At 39.0% G+C, this 19,044-nt stretch overlaps 1 protein-coding gene across 1 annotated transcript in view; it reads right to left on the bottom strand.

The window, feature by feature from the left end:
- Positions 1-12,278, bottom strand: part of MAEL (maelstrom spermatogenic transposon silencer) — a 38,789-nt gene extending 26,511 nt beyond the window's left edge. The window contains exons 1-5 of the mRNA XM_047840729.1: positions 11,980-12,278; positions 11,623-11,715; positions 9,911-10,010; positions 8,810-8,965; positions 7,136-7,177 (exon numbers count right to left, since the gene is read on the bottom strand). Of these exons, the coding sequence (XP_047696685.1) occupies positions 7,136-7,177; positions 8,810-8,965; positions 9,911-10,010; positions 11,623-11,715; positions 11,980-12,111 (523 nt within the window). The 5' untranslated portion in view covers positions 12,112-12,278. The remainder of the gene's footprint in view (positions 1-7,135; positions 7,178-8,809; positions 8,966-9,910; positions 10,011-11,622; positions 11,716-11,979) is intronic.
- Between the last annotated feature and the right edge of the window lie 6,766 nt (positions 12,279-19,044).

Below are 19,044 nucleotides of genomic sequence, written 5' to 3'. Positions count from 1 at the left end.
ATATATGAAAAACCAGGTACCGGATGAAAGAAGAATGAGAACCAAACCAAATTTGATAGAATGAGATCCAAAGTATTCCAGCTACGGAAATTATTCAGTACAGATGATAAATATTCACGCTTAAGATCAAATTATGAATTTTATCATAAAGTTATAAAAAAGGACACACAGGAAGAGTTCAATTTCTGATAGCAACAGACTAGAACTCTATGAATGAAACACCTGCTTGAGAGCACTGCAGAGAGACAAACTACAGTAAGGAACCGGGGGTCCAAAATCTTGGAGAAGAAGGAATCCTAGAAAGTGGATTCTGGCATTTGGGTTCATTGGTAATTTGGGGCATTTATGAATTCTGGAAGAGGAGATTTAGAGTCTGATAAACTGAGCAGTTTTCAAAAGACTTAGATATATAAGAATTAAAACTATTATTCCGGGGGCGCCTGACTGGCTCAGTTGGTGGAGCATGTGACTCTTGGTCTTTGAGTTGTGGATTAGAGCCTCATGCTGGGTGTGGAGATTACTTAAAAATAAAACCTTTAAAAAAATATATTACTGTAGGACCACCTGGGTGGCTCAGTCAGTTAATCATCCATCTCTTGTATTCAGCTCAGGTCATGATCTCACAGTTTGTGGGTTTGAGCCCCGCGTTGGGCTTTGTACTGACAACACGGAGCCTGCTTGGTATTCTCTCTCCCTCTCTCTCTCCCCCTTCCCCTCTCAAACTCTCTCCCTTTCTCTCAAATAGGTAAATAAGACATTAAACAGTATTACTCTAGTATTACTTGTGTATATTAAAAATTATAATTAAAAGAATATTCAATTGCCTTCTTGCTTCCACTGTTTACACTCAAGTCAATTGCAAATTTTACAGATGATCCTTTGGTGGTAATCTGTCTACCTTCCCCCACTTTTTAGAGATCAATCAGAAATAGACTCTTAAAAGATATGAACCCAATTTTACATTATCTCAATCCCTGAAATTGGATTAAGGTACTCTGAGATGGCTAGTGACAGCATCTTTCTGCCAGAAGCAGTCACAAATTTTCTTCAGAGAAGAATAACAAGTTTTTCTATGTACTGTTCAGCCCTCAAAAATAATCAGATGGGGGTGGGGGAGAAAAAAATAAGACATATGAAGAGATCAGGTATCTTGACATCAAGATAACCAACAGACCCCCGCCCCCACAAAAAGATCCCTATGTTTTTCAGACATAAGGTTTTAACTGTTCAGAGAAGTAAAAAATAGATTATTTTAGCAGAACCATAAAAGAGAACCAAAGGTAAATTAAACTGAAGACACATTCTCTAACCCATTTTAGGATGGCAAAATAACCTTGAGAACAAAATTAGGTAAGATTAATCAAAGTCTTTAACATGAACGTACAAATCCTAAAACAAAATATTAGCAAACCAAATTCAGCAATTTAAGAGCTATACGGTCACTATAATGGGTTTATTGCTGGAATGTAAGGTTGGTTTAGCATTAGCAAATTACCAGATGAACAAAAAGACACAAATCACCTGAGATACAGAAAAACTATTCATCAAAATGTGCAACTGATATCTCTAACCAAACTGGGAGTAGAAGGGACCATCTTTACCCTGATCAGGAGTATATACTAATGCACTAATATATGGAATCAGAAAAGACCCCAAAATAATGTCAGCCAGAGTAATGTTAAAATAGAAAACCAAAGCTGGAGGCATCACAATTCTGGACTTCAAGCTATATTACAAAGCTGTAATCAACAAGACAGTATAGTACTGACACAAAAACAGACACATAGATCATCAATGGAACAGAACAGAGAACTCAGAAATGGACCCACAAATGTATGGCCAACTAATCTTCGACAAAGCAGGAAAAAATATCCAATGAAGAAAGACAGTCTCTTCAAGCAAATGGTGTTGGAAAAACTGGACAGAGGCATGCAGAAGAATGAAACTGGACCATTTTCTTAAACCACACATGAAAATAAATTCAAAATGGCCAAAAGACCAAAATGTGAGACAGGAAATAATCAAAATCCTACAGGGGAACACAGGCAGGAACCTATTTGACCTTGACCGCAGCAACTTCTTTACACGGTCTCCAGTGGCAAGGGAAACAAAAGTAAGAATGAACTATTGGGACCTCTGTGCTTCTGCAAGTGAAGGAAATAAAATCAACAAAACTAAAAGGCAACTGACAGAATGGGAACAGATATTTGCAAACGATGTATCAGATAAAGGGTCAGTATACAAAATCTATAAAAAACAACAAACTCAACACCCAAAAAACAAGTAATCCAGTGAAGCAATGGGTAGAAGACATGAATACACTTTTCTAAAGAAGACATCCAGAAGGCTGACACATGAAAAGATGCTTAACATCACTCATCATCAAGGAAATACAAATCAAAACTACGAGATACCACCTCACACCTGTTAGAATGGTTAAAATTAACAACTCAGCAAACAACAGATGTTGGCGAGGGTGCAGAGAAAGGGGAATCCTCTTGCACTGTTGGTGGGAATGCAAACTGGTGCAGCCACTTTGGAAAACAGTATGGAGGTTCCTCAAAAAATTAAAAATAGAACTACCCTACAACCCAACAATTGCACTAATAGGTATTTATCCAAAGGATATAAAAATACTGATTAAAGGGGCACATGCACCCCAATGTTTATAGCAGCACTACCAACAACAGCCAAATTATGGAGAAAGCCAAAATGTCCATCGACTGATGAATGGATAAAGAAAATGTGGTACAAGGGAATATTATTCAGCAATCAAAAAGAATGAAATCTTGCAATTTACAACAGCATAGATAAAACTACAAGTGTATTACACTAAGTGAAGTAAGTCAGAGAAAAGACAGATCTCGTAGGATTTCACTCATATGTGGAATTTAAGAAATACGACAGATGACCATAGGGGAAGGGAAGGAAAAATAAGATGAAAACAGAGAGGGAAGCAAACCGTAGGAGACTCTTAAATACAGAGAACAAACTGAGGGTTGCTGGAAGGGAGGTGGGTAGGGGATGGGTTAGATGGGTGACAGGCATTAAGGAGGAGGGCATTTGATGGGATGAGCACTGGGTGTTATATGTAAGTGATAAATCACTAAATTCTATTTCTGAAACCAATACTACACTATGTTAACTTGCATTAAAAAAAAGTGCATACGAAAAATAAGAAAAAACTACAGCCAACAACATACTCACCGATGAAACATTAAAAACCAGAGTTCCTAACCAGCACAGTTACACACATTTTTAAAATTTTAAATAAAAAAATAGGGGTGCCTGGGTGGCTCCGTCAGTTGAGTGACCGACTTCGGCTTAGGTCATGATCTCATGGCTCGTGGGTTTGAGCCCCGCGTCAGGGTCTGTGCTGACAGCTCAAAGCCTGGAGCCTGCTTCGGATTTGGTGTCTCCCTCTCTCTCTGCCCCTAACCCACTCACATTCTATCTCTGTTTCTCTCAAAAAATAAACATTTAAAAATTTTTAATTAAAAAAAATATATATATAGATTAGGAAAAACATCATTTCACAGATCTAGGGAACTGACCAAATTCAAGAATTATAGTTCAGCAATGGTTGGATAAAACTAAAACATAAGAGTAAATAAAAATATAATTTCAAGAGACATTATAAATCATAAAATTTATAAGCTACAAATTTAATGAGATAGTAAGATCACTGTGAAGAAAATTATGAGTATTATAAGGCATCACAGATCCAAAATTAAAATGTAGCCCCATGTTCACAGAGTATCATGAAGTTGTCAGTTTTGTCCAAAATGATCTAAAGATTTAAAGGTGATTCCAATCTAAATTTCTTTTTTTTTTTTTTCAACGTTTATTTTATTTTTTTTATTTTTGGGACAGAGAGAGACAGAGCATGAACAGGGGAGGGGCAGAGAGAGAGGGAGACACAGAATCGGAAACAGGCTCCAGGCTCCCAGCCATCAGCCCAGAGCCCGACGCGGGGCTCGAACTCACGGACCGCGAGATCGTGACCTGGCTGAAGTCGGACGCTTAACCGACTGCGCCACCCAGGTGCCCCTCCAATCTAAATTTCAACAAAGCTTTTTATGAAGCATGATACTCTGAATTGTATGGAAGAGCAAAGGGTCAAGAATAGCTGTGATGTTCCAAAACAAAGTCAAGGAACTTGTCTAAGTAAATATTATCAAAATACTGTATTCAATGGTATGAACACCAAACAAAACACAAGTAGACCAACAGAACAAAATAAATATATCACAAAGACCCATGCATCTGCAGAAATGTGGCACTACATACTGACAAACAAGCTGATTATTTAATAAATGACGCTGAGGGGCACCATGGCTCAGTGGCTCAGTCGGTTGAGCGTCTGACTCTTGATTTCAGCTCAGGTCATGATCTCATGGATCTGGAGTTCAAGCCCTGAGTCCTGCTCTTCACTGAGCATGGAAGCTGCTTGGGATTCTCTCTCTCCCGCTCGCCTGAATGCACTCTCCCAAAATAAACAAACATTAAAAAAAAAAAACAAAAACAGTAATAATAAATGATGCTGAGACAACTAATTATCTACACAGGAAAAAAAAAGAAATAGAACCTCTATTTCACACCATGACACAAGTCAGTGCCAGGTGGAATAAGAACTTGGGATATGAAAAACAAAACTTAATAAAAGCTATCTTTATCACCTGCAGGTAGAAGAAAATTCTTAAATAAGACATTAAGAACCCTCAAAACCCTAAGGGAAAGGAGGATACATTTACTAAATTAAAAATAACTTCTGTTCATTGAAAGACGCCACAATGACAGTAAAAAAAAAAAAAAAAATACAATGCATACACTGAAAATAGGTATCTGTAATTAAGTCAGTAAGCAGATACATAATAAAATTCCCCAAACCAATATAAAAGACATTCCAATACAAAAATTGGGGAAAGGTAATGTTGAGTTAAAAAAAACAAATACAGGTATGGAAACAAGCACACAATGTTAATTACATAAAAGTTCAAAAAAAAACAAAATTAAATATACCCTTTAATTTTTTTTACTGTTTATTTTTGAGAGAGACAGAGAGAGAGCGAGCGAGCAAGCAAGCAGGGGAGGGACAGAGAGCAAGGAACAGAGGATCCAAAGTGGGCTCCATGCTGACAGCAGAGAACCCGATGCAGGGCTTGAACTCACGAACTGTGAGGTCATGACCTGAGCTGAAGTTGGACGCTTAACCAAATGAGCCACCTAGGTGCCCCTAAATACACCATTTAAATACATATGTATTCACAATAAAACTATTCAGAAAAGAGAAAATGATTAGCACAAAATTCCAAATAGTGTCTCTCTCATAAAAACGGAGGGGGATGCAATCAAGGAGAGCTACAGGGACCTTCAATGATAGGGCACCGCTATTATTTCTTCAGCTGACTGGTGAATGCACAGCTGTTCATTAACGTTCTTTATACCTTAAGTCAATGTTATACTCTTTGTGTATGAAGACTAATTTTAAAAGCTGATAGACCTTTTGTACGGGAAGCCAAAAGCAGTTTTCCAAGCTTTGCTTTTTTTAAAGCAGAACTTCTCTCAAGAAAATTAACCAGTAAAAGAGACAGAAGCAGAGCTCCTCTGGTTAAAGGGGGGAAGAGAGAGAAGGTCCAAGACCTCCTACTCCCACACTCTCATGCAGAATCTGAAGTACCTTTTCAGAGAAAAGCAAGGCAGTGGGGGTGGGGAAATTAATGGATTCCGTACCAAAATCTCTTGAAATTCTTTGATTCTAATGTGCTAAACCATAACACCCATCCATGAAGTATTCCCGCGATTCACTTACACATATTTCATAAAAGGCCAGATAGCACAGGAGCATCTGAAAGATCTACATGTACATTCCTTAGCTACTACTTACGCTGCATCCACATGTAAATTTGCTTCAGCATGTTCCCCTTTGAAACATGATCTTTTCCTAAGCATCAGGTTGATTACACTAGCATAAGCATTTTTAGTTATTATGTCGACACAGCCATCACTCTAATAGAATCATTTATTTTATTTAACTGGCACATTTCCCAGCGTTATCAAATTGGCAATTTAAGACATGTCTAAATTGATGAGCTCCAAAAGATCTAAGTTTCCTGAATGAACGGTGTTCAATTTTAATTAGTTTAAAATAACATATTAAGAAAACCCTTCTAGAGTCTTTAATAGGTTTTTAAGAACCACACTTTCTGTTAATCTGGTTGACTTGAAAATGTTGTAAAAATAAGCCTTAAAAACTTTTTTTTTTAAATCAAGTACTTATCAGAACCAGAATAATAAACAGTAAGCCAGTGGCAATCTCATAAATGAGTGTCTGGCAAATTGCAGGGATTCCAATGCACTCAACAGATGAACAAACCAGAAACAGCTTAAGTAAAAAAGTGAAGTTAATTCACCAGCTAAGTTTCTATTTTTGTTTTACTACCACCTATTTAGTTGAATAACCTCAGATGATGTAATACGTGGGGAGATTAGCTAGGTTCACACTTCAAAAACTGCAACAGAATTCTTGTGCTTTATACATTTTTTTTTTCATTCAAAGCTACATAAAGGAATCAACTAAAAAAATTTGCCCTTACCTTGTTCCACAGTCTATGGCCCTGATCCCAGGCAAAACAAAAAAAGGACTAGTACATATTTTTCACGAAGACTAGAAAAAACTCAAAGGACGTAATTAAAAGTGACTCTAAAATGTTCTCTTCATGTATGAAGAACAGCATTATAAATGTTACATAATAGCTGCTTATCATGCATATTTGAAAAACTTAGCATTTTTAAGTAAAAAAAAACTTAAAACAATGATAATTTTGAATATAAATAAAAAATAAAATTATCATGATTTTCATTCTAATCACAGAGGAAACTTGCTAAAACCTAGTTTCTAAAAGAGTTTAGTTCAGAGCTTAGGTATACAGTCATATCCTTTGGTGTCCCACAAATCTATTTAATTTTCAGGTTTTTAAGGATCACATGCGCCATCTATCACGTCTATGAAGAGTCTCCAACAGTAAGATTATTCTTCCTCCAAATTGTTTTACGTGTTCATTTAAAGCAGTAAGTCTTAATCAGGTACATACACATTCAATGCCTATATTCTACCCCATTCATTTATACTTACTTGCAGCCTGACAATGAAACCGAAATCCTCGTGGAATTTCACCTATAATACAAAATATTTTGTTGAGAGAAGTTCTCTGATTTTGCTATAGCAATATTTCATAGGATGATCAAGTCATAAATAACATAGGTAGGTAACTGTTACTGCTATGTGAAAACACAAACGATTAAATTTTCAGAGAGATTTGTTTTGTTTTGTTTTACCCAGAGGAATGAGGAGTATTAAAGAATTTTGGTATATTGTCCAAGCTGTTTTAAAAAGGAAGTTACTCATACGGGGCACTTGGGCTGCTCAGTCAGTTAAGTGTCTGGCCCTTGGTTTCAGCTTAGGTCACAATGTCATGGGATGGAGCCCTGCTTGGGATTCTCTCTCTCCCTCTCTCCTCACCACCCCCACAGGCTGTCTCTCAAAATAAACTTTGTATGTACATAAAAAGAAAGTTACAGAAAAAAATACTAGGTAAAGAAAACTTGGGCTAAAGAAGTCTTAACGAGGGGTCCAGAAGGCCCTTGATATAGGTATTCATGTATGTATTTAAAAAAAAAAAGAAAGTCTCCAAATTCTTTTTAATTTTTTGTAACCATATGAAGAAAAATAGTTATTTAACTTATTCTAAGCAACAACTCTCACAGGTGTGAGTAGGATAATTAGTTTTAGTTTTTCTGTCATCTAAACACAAGGAAAAGTGCTGGCCTGTACTAATGAATTTTATTTTTTTTTTTATTTTATTTTTTTATTTTTTTTTTTAACGTTTATTTATTTTTGAGACAGAGAGAGACAGAGCATGAACGGGGGAGGGGCAGAGAGAGAGGGAGACACAGAATCGGAAACAGGCTCCAGGCTCTGAGCTGTCAGCACAGAGCCCGACACGGAGCTCGAACCCACAGACCGTGAGATCATGACCTGAGCCGAAGTCGGACGCTTAACTGACCGAGCCACCCAGGCGCCCCTGTACTGATGAATTTTAAAGCAACTGACAAAACTAAAGATGAAGTTCTCTCCTCAACCTCTTTCCCTTTACTCTTCTCCCTATATAGTTCCCCTCCTTGCCTTAAAAAGTATTACTGGTCCTTTATCTATCCTCTTGGTAACTGAATTGAATCCTGTCTTCATGACTACCTCTTTTGCTTGAGTGGAATATCCAGAAAAAAAAGTATTGAGAACATCTGAGAAGCTATTAAGTACTAGGCTATTTCCATACCTTCTCTTGTATTCCTTAGAGCAGCCAACAATAGGAATTATTCCCACTTTACTGATAAGCTAATAAGTTCAGAAAGGTTAATAACTTTGCTGAAGGTTACAAAGCAACATCAAGTTAAAAACTAGTGATCACCAAGATAAAGGATGGGTTAAAAAAATAAAAGAGCAAAGGCATAAAAAGCTTTTAGAAAATTCCAAGACGTAAGGCCATAGGCAAGCAAACGCCAGGCTACATACACATTTTCAGGTATACCATCCACCCAACTCTAATGCTTTCTTGAGGTTAAAAGCTTCAACTAAAAAAACCCCATGTAAACACCTAATTCTTAATGATTTTTCAACCAATTATGATGAAGTCTTGTTACATTTTAGGAACTCAACTATGCATCAGCCTTTAAGAAAACAAATATTGTTAAATAAACTCAAGATAAAACGCATAGTTTTTAAGATCTAGCATCTACCCACTCTACTTACCAGGATTTATAAAACTGTGGAAATCTGCCATAATACCTTCTTGGAGAGAATATTTAACACAGCCTATTTCACAAGGGAGGAAGCGCTGTTCACAATGAGGAGGTAGTTCACCATGGCTAAAAATGTTCAAAAAATAAAAAATGCCTCCAAGGAGAGCTAAAAAAATAAATAAAAAGAAAAAAAAAGCAGTAAGACAGCACAAATAGATGAGAGTTTACCCCTCTACAAAAGAAAGTTTTAGAACCGTTTTCCTTGTGTTCCTATAATCCTAAATGAGCTGGAAATGAGAAAACTAATTATCTGTACCAGATAAACGAATCAAAATTTTTATAATTATACTTATCAAGGATTACAGTGGTAACCACTCTGCATGAAGCAACAAAATTATTCAAATTTGCAGCCAGCTCTACATAATTTAGTTAGACATATGCCTTGAATTTCAGGAATGACTTAAGAAAAGCTGTGACCCATATTCAACAAATTCAAGAGGTTTGGGAAATAAAGCCAAGTAGAATCAGTGTAGAAAAACTGCGTGATATAAACTATGGACAATTTAGTTCACTCTTTACTTTTTACCAATTTACATAAGAACACCAATAAATTCTCTAAAGGAAGAAAGAAATATGAGATTGCGAGAAGGGTTTTATACACCAGGATTGGCCACAATTTAAGACTGTTAAAAGTTTATTAATCTTCAACAAATTCATAACACAATAAAAACAGCCAGAAGGCATAACAAGGGCTCTTATTAGCTACATTCTTTTCCAGGCCAACTCAATAATTCAACCTTCTCTTTGTAATTTAAATGTATTTTAAGGGTCTAGTTATAAACACTTAAATCTAAGAAGTATATTTAGTAACACATGAAGTGGTTATTAACCAAGAGACCAGATTTTTGTATAAAACAAAACCTCTCCAGTGTTATTTCAACAAACGCAAATTAGCTCATCTTTTACAACTTTAGCACCACTGTAATTTGAACACTTGTAGTCAGTTATTTTGAAATGCAGGATCAAAATGAACAGAACATATATTTACTGATCACTTGATCAATTTGAGCACCCACATTTATCTAAGCAAAACATTTTAGGATTATTATACCTTGATCACTTTTTAGAGACAAACTTGACATATCCGGGGGTGAAACATTCTGCTTTGGTACAAGCATGCCTGGCCTCCTCAGTGGGGTGGAAAAAGGTTTCTAAAGAGGAAGAGAATTCATCACATTCTTAAACTCTTACTGGTCACTTTATACATATACTTAAAGTTAGCAAAATAACAAAAACAGCTCATAGATTACTTCAGTAACCTCTCTAGGCCAATGAGCCCCAATGAGTAAATAAACACATATCTGTCAGTGACACCAACAACCCAAAGGGAGACAAGGGCAAAATCTGTAAATATTCTGAATCAAAAGATGAGTAAACAACCAATTCAACTATTCCTGAAAACCATGTGCCCACTACTGATAATCCAAAAAAAATTTTTTAATGCCCACTACTGATAACGTAAATCAATCCCACTGAATCACATAATATATGCCAGCCCAGTGGCCAAAAGAACATTGTTCGACAAAGTACTTTAACACGGTTTTTGCTAAAAATAAAAACCCGATCATGCTGACTCCAAGTCTCAATGAGGTATGTACACAACATGGCTTACATTATGAGAGGAAATTTCTTATGAGAAATTATAGTAAAAAAAAAAAAAAATCAAAGCCCACAAGTATAACTAAGTACCAATGCAACTGACTGGAGCTTCTACTCAAATATACATCTACAAAATAAAACAATCTCTCAAGCCTAAAGCAAGCAAAGCTCTCTTGAACTTCAATCCGATGTTGACAGTTTAAAAAAAGAATGGAACTTTACTATGTAAGAATGGAAAGAACACAGAGGGAGGGGAAAAGTCCACAACTACCCTGAATTTTTTTTTCATGTTTATTTATTTTTGAGAGAGCATGCACACGGTGGAGGGACAGAGGATCCTGGCTGACAGCAGAGAGCTAATGAGGAGCTTGAACTCACAAACCCTGAGATCATGACCTGAGCCAAAGTCAGCCACTTAACCAACTGAGCTACCCAGGCACCCCAACCCTGCATTTTCTTGATACAAATCAACAAGAAAATTTTTTAGTACTTTATCATTTTACTAGTCATAACTTTACCCAAATAAACTTTATTCAATTCTTACTATAAGGCACATTAACCTTCATCAGCATGTGCAAGTTTTGTTATTTCCTAATTTCAAACACAACAACTGGTCTGGTTCCAAGTGTCATTTAAAAAGACAGAATGGTCCAAGCTACTTTTAAACATTCAAAAAGGGAGTCTTTAATCATAAAGGGGTTGAAAGGAACCCTTAAAGATCATCTAGTACAAATCCTAAAACCCAACTCCCCCATTGCTGATCATGGTTTATTGGTTGCAGGTTTCCGAATAGGGATTTCCCTGTTTTGGTGATTTCACACCACCCAGTAACAACAATGTGTGGTTTGCCCTAGCTAGGGAACCTGTTGGCTCTTTAAATTTTTTCCAGTAGGCTCCCTGCCCAATGTGGGGCTGAACTCACAACCCTGAGATCAAGAGTCGCATGTTCCACCAACCAAGCGAGCCAGGTGCCCAGGGAGCCCGTTGGCTTTTTAACAGGCATTCTGACACCAGGAAAAAGAAAAAAAAAAAAAATCCTTCTTTGCATTAACCCAACTCACCCACCAGCCTACCCTTTTAGTCTACCCTTCACCCATTCACTCCTCCAGCATTTACTGAACACGCCTATGTGCCAAGCAGGTAACTGCTCGTCTCTAACTTTACCTGCTTCTCCGAAGGCCCAGAGTCCTTTCCCTGGGCTGCTCTCCACTCCCGAGCCATTTCTGCATACTTCTCCTTTTCTTCCTCCCTCAGGAGCTTGGGGACATTTGAGGGGACAGAAAGGAGAGAAGCGGCAATGAGGACCGAGTGCCCTAGGCCCCAGACGCGGAAGCCTAGACTTTCCAGGAGGTTTCCGCGTCGGTTTGCCTTAGGGCCGGACTTCCTTTCCCTCCAGCAGGGGCCAAGGGGTCACTGGTCTCTTCGAGGCCTCTATCCTTCCCGCCTCGCCCTCTCACCGGCCCAACTGCCTGCTCTACCCCCCCTGCCCCCCATTGCGCCCCCCCCCCCAGCCTTACTTACCGCCCAGTCAGCAGAGCAGTAGGGGATGGCATCAGCTACGCGAGCCACGGGCAGGCCTCGCCGCCGTAGTTCGGGGATCTTCTCCTGCACAAAGAAATAGTAGGCATTACGGCTGGTCCTGCGGTTTGGCATGGCGAGCGAGGCCAAGATTCGACGACCCGGGCCTGAGACAGCACAAGCCGCCGGCGCCCTCGCCGGGCTCCCGCCCTTAGTAACCGAGGCAGGCGCCTGCGCGCGAAGGCTTGCGGCGCTCAGCCAATCAGGGCGCGGTGCGCAGGCGCATTGGCCTTGCCGGGAGAAAAGCAGTCCGAGGCTGACTCGTGGAGCCGTGGGGGTGGGGGGGAGGGGGGGGCGGAGCTCGGTCACAGGTGCAAAGCATTCTGATTGGCTGGGATGAGGCGTTGGTGCGTGTGCTGTCACGTGGAAGGCTCGGCGCAATTCCTGTACATTGTTGCGTAGTATGTGTTAAAGTAGGTAGAGAGAAAGAGGCCTGGTGAGTTGTTTAGGTTCTTTCATGTTTTACGACTGTAAAAGGCCGGCTCTGTGTCAAGCACTGTGAAAGGTGTTGGGTGGGGGAAAGAGACAGGAGCGCGACAAACAAGATCTTTTCCCCCAAGAAGTTTACAATCTAATGGGGGGGGAGTTTGAGAAGGAAGGTGACAGAACAAATGCATCAACCAATATGGGGCACGCGGGGCGGGGGGTGTTGTTGCCTTTTCGTTTCGCCCCCCCTCGCCCCCGTTCTTAAATTACACTTGTTATGGTTGCAAAGAACATGGGGTTTTATAAAGCAGTTTGCAATATGTGAGGAAGAAAACCGACAATAAAAAGCTGAGATTTAAAATAATGTCCCTGAAAAAAAAAAACAAACGTAAATAACGTCCTTGAATAAAATTTTATAGGTTTCCTCAGAAAGGTCAGGAATATATTTGTAGCTGCTATGGAAACTTGCATCTTTTAATTGGTTACTGCTGGTGTATACAGAAGGCTTTGGTTTCAGTGTTATATATGCTTCACAAAGAAATCCCCTTATGAGGTCAGTTTATTAAGCATGTGTATACATGTTGATGTATATATATTTTAAATGTTTTTTATTTTATTTTTGAAAGAGAGAGAGTGACAAAGGATCCGAGGCGGGCTCGGCACCGACAGTAGAGAGCGAGATTCGGGGCTGGAACTCATGAAGCCACCAGATCACAACCTGAGCGGAAGTCCGGTCGTTCAACCGACTGAGCCACCCAGGCGACCCGTCGTATATGTTTTTAAGTCAAGAATAGGAGTTGAAAACTTATTAAATGCTTGTTGTGGATCATTTCAGATGATCATATGGTTTTATTCTTTAATTTGTTAATATAATACATGATACTGCTGGGGGGGGGGGGGAGGGCGCCTGGGTAGTTCAGTGGATTAAACCCCCAACTTCAACTCCGGTCATGATCTAGGTTGGTGGATTCTAGCCCTTCATCGGGCTCTGTGCTGATGACTCGGAGCCTGGAGCCTGCTTCAGATTGTGTCTCCTTCTCTCTCTGCCCTTCCCCTGCTTGTGCTGTGTCTCTGTCTCTCTATCAAAAATACATAAATATTAAAAATTGTTTAAATAGGGGCACCTGGGTGGCTCAGTCGGTTAAGCGTCCGACTTCGGCTCAGGTCATGATCTCACAGTCGGTGAGTTCGAGCCCCGCGTCGGGCTCTATGCTGATGGCTCAGAGCCTGGAGCCCGTTTCAGATTCTGTGTCTCCCTCTCTCTCTGACCCTCCCCTGCTCATGCTCTGTCTGTCTGTCTCTCTCTCTCTCTCTCTCTCAAAAATAAATAAACGTTAAAAAAAAATTTAAAAAAAATTTTTAAATAAATGATCCTGCTGGATTTTTCTAATTTTGAAGCAGCCTACTTTTCTGAGTATAACCTCTTCTTGATCATGAAACAGTGCTTTTTTTCTTTTAACTTAATGTAAGATTTTTTGCTTCCTTGTTTGAAGTGATACTGAATTATATTTTTGTGCTAGCCTTACAAAATGTTGGTATCAGCATTGTGATAGAATGAACTGCCATCTTTTTCTCTGTTCACATTAAACAGTATATGGGAATTATTTATTCCTTCACAGTTTGGTAGAACTTACTGGTAAAAGTCTTTGACCCTAGTATAGCTTTGGCGGATAGAGTTGCCCTTGTTTACCATTTCAATAGTTTGTATGGTTATTATTTTTTTTTCAAGTTTTCTAATTTTCCTTCGGTCAAATTTGCTAATTTACACTTTTTAGAAAATTGTCTAATTCATTTAGGTTTTCCAATATATTGGTTTAAAATGTTGGCAAGGATGTGAAGCAACTAGAATTTCCATATATTATTGGTGGGACAATTGCATGACAGTTTCTTACTTACCATAGGACCCAGAAGTTCCACTCTTTAGGAGAAGTGAAAACGCATATCCACACAAAGACTTATACACGAATTTTCATAGCAGCTCTATTTATATTCATGAATAGATTAACTGATAAGCAAATTGTAGAACATCTGTAGTAGACTGCTACTCAGGAATTAAATTAAATGGAATGAACTATTCAACGTGAATACATACCAAGATATTTTGTTGAGTAAAAAAGGCATACGTAAAAGACTACGTACTTTATACAAAAATGTGTAAGTTTGTACACAACTTGAGAAAAGGTAAGACTGTAGTCATAGAAGTCAGGCCGGTGGTTACCTGGGGCCAAGAGGTAGGGTGAGGGGTTGCCTGAGAACTGACACAGGGAAACTTCTGGTTGGCAGAAATATTCTATATCTTGACTGTGGCGTCAGTGGTTACAAGTGTTATGTAGCTGTCAAAACTCCTCAAATTATACACCTGAAACATATGCATTTTATCGTGTCTAAGTTATACTTCAAAAAGTTGATTTAAAAACCAAAACCTTGGGGCGCCTGGGTGGCGCAGTCGGTTAAGCGTCCGACTTCAGCCAGGTCACGATCTTGCGGTCCGTGAGTTCGAGCCCCGCGTCGGGCTCTGGGCTGATGGCTCAGAGCCGGGAGCCTGTTTCCGATTCTGTGTCTCCCTCTCTCTCTGCCCTTCCCCCGTTCATGCTCTGTCTCTCTCTGTCCCCAAAATAAATAAACGTTGAAAAAAAATTAAAAAAAAAAAAAAATAAAAACCAAAACCTTTATTGGCATAAAAATAATATTTGCCTATATTTAAAAATATATGTATTCTAATATTGCCTCCCCTTTTCATTCTTAATGTTATTTATACCTTTTGTCTTTTTTCCCCTTAATACTTGCCAAAGTTTATTTTATTGATCTTTCCAAACACCAGGTTTGGGTTTCACTGATGAAACGTATAGTTTTCCTTTTCATTTTAATTTCAGCTTTAAGTTTATGACTTCCATCTTTCTGCTTATCAGAGGCTATTTTGTGGGTTTTTTTTTTCTAGTTTCTTGACTAAAAGCTTCATTCAGTTATTTTCAATTTATATTTACTATCTTTAGGTTTCTTATTTTTCCTTTTTCTTCCTTAGTAGGATGGATCAGTATGTTTCGCTATACTTTTTCTTCTGTTGGCTTCAAGTTATACATTCTAGTTTGCTTCATTCAGCGGCTACCCATAAATGTTTAAGATACTTGCATTAAAACGTATTTTTATAACAACATATACAGTTAATAAGTATCTATATACACTCTTCCCAAATAGACAAGAAGCTTAGAAAATTATTGCTTTCCTCCACTTAGTTCCCCAACTCATTCCTTGCTCACCCCACTTCTGTCTCCCATGGTGGCATCATCTGGGATTTTAGTTCCTGGTTGCTTTGTTACACTAATGTTGAGACATGGCTGAAGTACCAGTCTCATAGATACAGAGTAGTATATCTAAAGCATACGATTTGATGAGCTTTGACATGTGAACACCTGTGAAACCATCATCCCCATCAAGATAATGAACATATCCACCCCTAGTTCCCACCCCTCCCCCTTAGGCTTGAAGTTGCCCGCAGTTCACTGATGTACTGTTTGTTTTTGTCTTCAGTCTTTTTTCTCTGATTTTCATTTTTGCAGTTTCTGTTGCTATTTCTTCATGTTTACTAATCTTTTCTTCTGTAATGTCTCCTCTGCTGTTAATCCCATCCAGGTTTTGTTTGTTTGTTTGTTTTGGTTTTTTGGTAGGTTTTTTTGTGTTCGTTTGTTTTTTGTTTTTTTTTTTTTGGTTTTGTTTTTGGTATCGGATCATTTAGTTTTCATCTCTAGAATTTGATTTGAATCTTTTTTATATCGTCCACATTTCTACTTATCATGGTCTATCTTTCCTCTATCTTTAATGTGGAATGTAGTTATAATGTGGACTATAGTTATAACAACTCTTAAATGCTGTCTACTCATTCTATCATCTGTGTCATTTCTGGGTCTGTTTCTGCTGGTTGATTTTTCTCCGTATTATGGGTTGTATTGTCTTGCATCTTTGCAAGCCTAATCATATTTGATTGCACGACAGTTGTAAATTTTATCCTTTTGAATGCTGCATATTTTTATATTCTTATAAATGTTCTTGTGCTTTTTCTGGGATAGAGTTATGTTATTTGGAAACAGTTCAAGTGTAGTTTTTCCTCCTTTTGAGGCTTACTTTTATGCTTTGTTACTTGGAATCAGAGCAACCTTTAGGGCTAATTTTCTCCTCTGCTGATATAATACCCTTCTTAGTACTCTGCCTGACAACCCGTGAATTTGGAAGTTTTTTCACTTTGGCTGATGGAAACACAAACTATTTCTAGCCCTGTGTGAATTTCAAGGATTGTTCCTTCTAATCCTTTCAGGTTGTTCTTTCCCTGGCACTGTGTGGTTTCCTCCCACACATGCACTGATCAGTATTCAGCTGGAGCTTCAAGGGAGATCCTTAACAGATTTCCAGAGCTCTTTCTTTGTGCTGGTCTCTATTTTCTGGTACTCTGCCCTGCAAACTCTAGTCACTGTGGCCTACCTAGGTACCGACTCCATCTCCTCAACCCAGAGAGACCACAGGGCTCTGCCTAGGTGACCCTCCTTGCTGTCTTGTGGGTACTCTCTCCAGGCAGCAACCGGGGGGCAATCAGAGGGTTCACCTTGTTTGTTCCTGTCCTTTCAGGGATTACTCACCTCTGCTCCTTGATGTCCAGTGTCTGAAAACATTGCTTTATATATTTGATCAGATTTTTAGTTAAGACTGCTGGATAAATCCATTCCCTGTTACTCCATCTTGGCCAAGATCGCTTTCTCTTATTTAAAAGTTTTATTTATTTATTTATTATTTTTTTTTGTTACGTTCCTTTATTTTTGAGAGGCAGAGAGAGACAGAGTGCGAGTGGGGGAGGGGCAGAGAGAGAAGGAGACACAGAATCCGAAGCAGGCTCCAGGCTCCGAGCTGTCAGCACAGAGCCCGATGAGGGGCTCGAACTCACGAACCGCGAGATCATGACCTGAGCCGAAGTCGGACGCTCAACCGACTGAGCCACCCAGGCGCCCCTGTCTTATTTAAAAATTTTAAAACAGTATTTAGATTTAACTGCTGAATTTTTAGATTTGTGATCAGGACAAATGTCTCTGGGGAGATGCCATTTAAAATGAAGAAGGATGCTAAGGAATAGAGCTAGTCATGTGAAGAATCAAAAGGAGGGCATTCTAGACAGAGGGAACAGCATATGTAATGGTGTCAGACAACAAATGGTTTGGTGGGTCATCAGAATAGACAGAAGACTGGCTGATGTTGCAGCAGTATGTCCACTCAGGTGGAGAAGGTGAGGTGCATGCTGAGGATGAAGTGGATCAGCAGGGATTTGGGCATGGCAGGGTCAAGGGTCTAAGCACTACTAAGTGTGTGGGCGATCATTGAAAGATCTTTTTGAAAAGTGTCATGATATGGTTTACAGCTAAAAAAGATCGGTCTTGTTGCCATTTGGAGAATAGGTTCAAAGCAGCAAGAATGGGCATGGGGATACTAGTTAGGAGGTCCCTTAAGAAGTCCATGTGAGAGATGATGGTGATCTAGAACAGAAAAGAGACAGGAGAAATGAAGGGGGAGGAGGATGGCTTCAAATTGCACTTTGGGGAAAAAAGAGCTAACTGACGGATGGGATGTCGACAACGTGAGAGAAAGGGAGGAACCCTAGGGTTTTGGCTTGAGTAACCTAGTGGCAGGTCGTGTCTTTTTCTAAGACAGCAAGAACTGGGGGGGGGGGGGGGGGAGGACAGTGCTAGTGCCAAAGAGGGTTTGATGCTCCTCATAATTTCTATTACTTGTTCCTCTCCTTCTTTGATACAACTGATTTTTTAAAAACATTACTTAAATAAAGTCCTTTGTAAATGGGACAGGTTTCCCCTCTTTCCAACCAGATTGACCTTCCTTTCCAGAAATTCTAGAGGGTGTTAGGTTTGGGTTGGGGTATTGCACGGCAGGGGGATCAAGATTTCAGTTATGGAGATGTTAATTTTGAAATGCCTCTTATCCATTCAAGTGGAGAAGTCAAGTAGGCATTTGGCTGTCTGCATCTGGGGTTCTGGGACAGAGACAAAATTTGGAAGCAATTTAGATTTAAAGATGGTATTTATATTCACAGAAATGGATTAGATCACCTAGGCTGGAAGAGAGGAAAAAAGGATTCCAGGATGGAGTCCTGAATAACACCAGCATTCAGAAGTCAGTTAGAAAAGAAAAACCCAGCAAAGGTGTACTAAAAAGGAATGTCTGAAGAAGCAAGGAGAAAACCAGGGAAACCAAGACAAAAGAGTATTTACAAGAGGAAGTGCTTCATTTATTCAATGAATATCTATGAAAAGTCTGTACTCTTGTGGAGTACCAAGCTCAGTTTTAGGCCCAGTAACACCATAAACAGAACAAAGTGCATAACAAAGCAAGGAATGCAGATCATGAAGAAATAAACAATCTTGTATATAATAAGATGTCTGGACATATTGTTAGACAACGAGTCCAATGAAGGAAAATAAGGCAGGATAAGGGAATAGGGACTGATTGAAGGTCAACAAAGGCCCTATTTGAGGAAATGGAAGTTAAGCAAACAATGGAAGGAAGTAAGGAAGCAAAGAGGATTCCAAG

Source organism: Prionailurus viverrinus, chromosome F1 (assembly GCF_022837055.1).
Source record: "Prionailurus viverrinus isolate Anna chromosome F1, UM_Priviv_1.0, whole genome shotgun sequence".
Lineage (NCBI taxonomy): Eukaryota > Metazoa > Chordata > Mammalia > Carnivora > Felidae > Prionailurus > Prionailurus viverrinus.
This window is presented reverse-complemented; position numbering and strand designations above follow the sequence as displayed.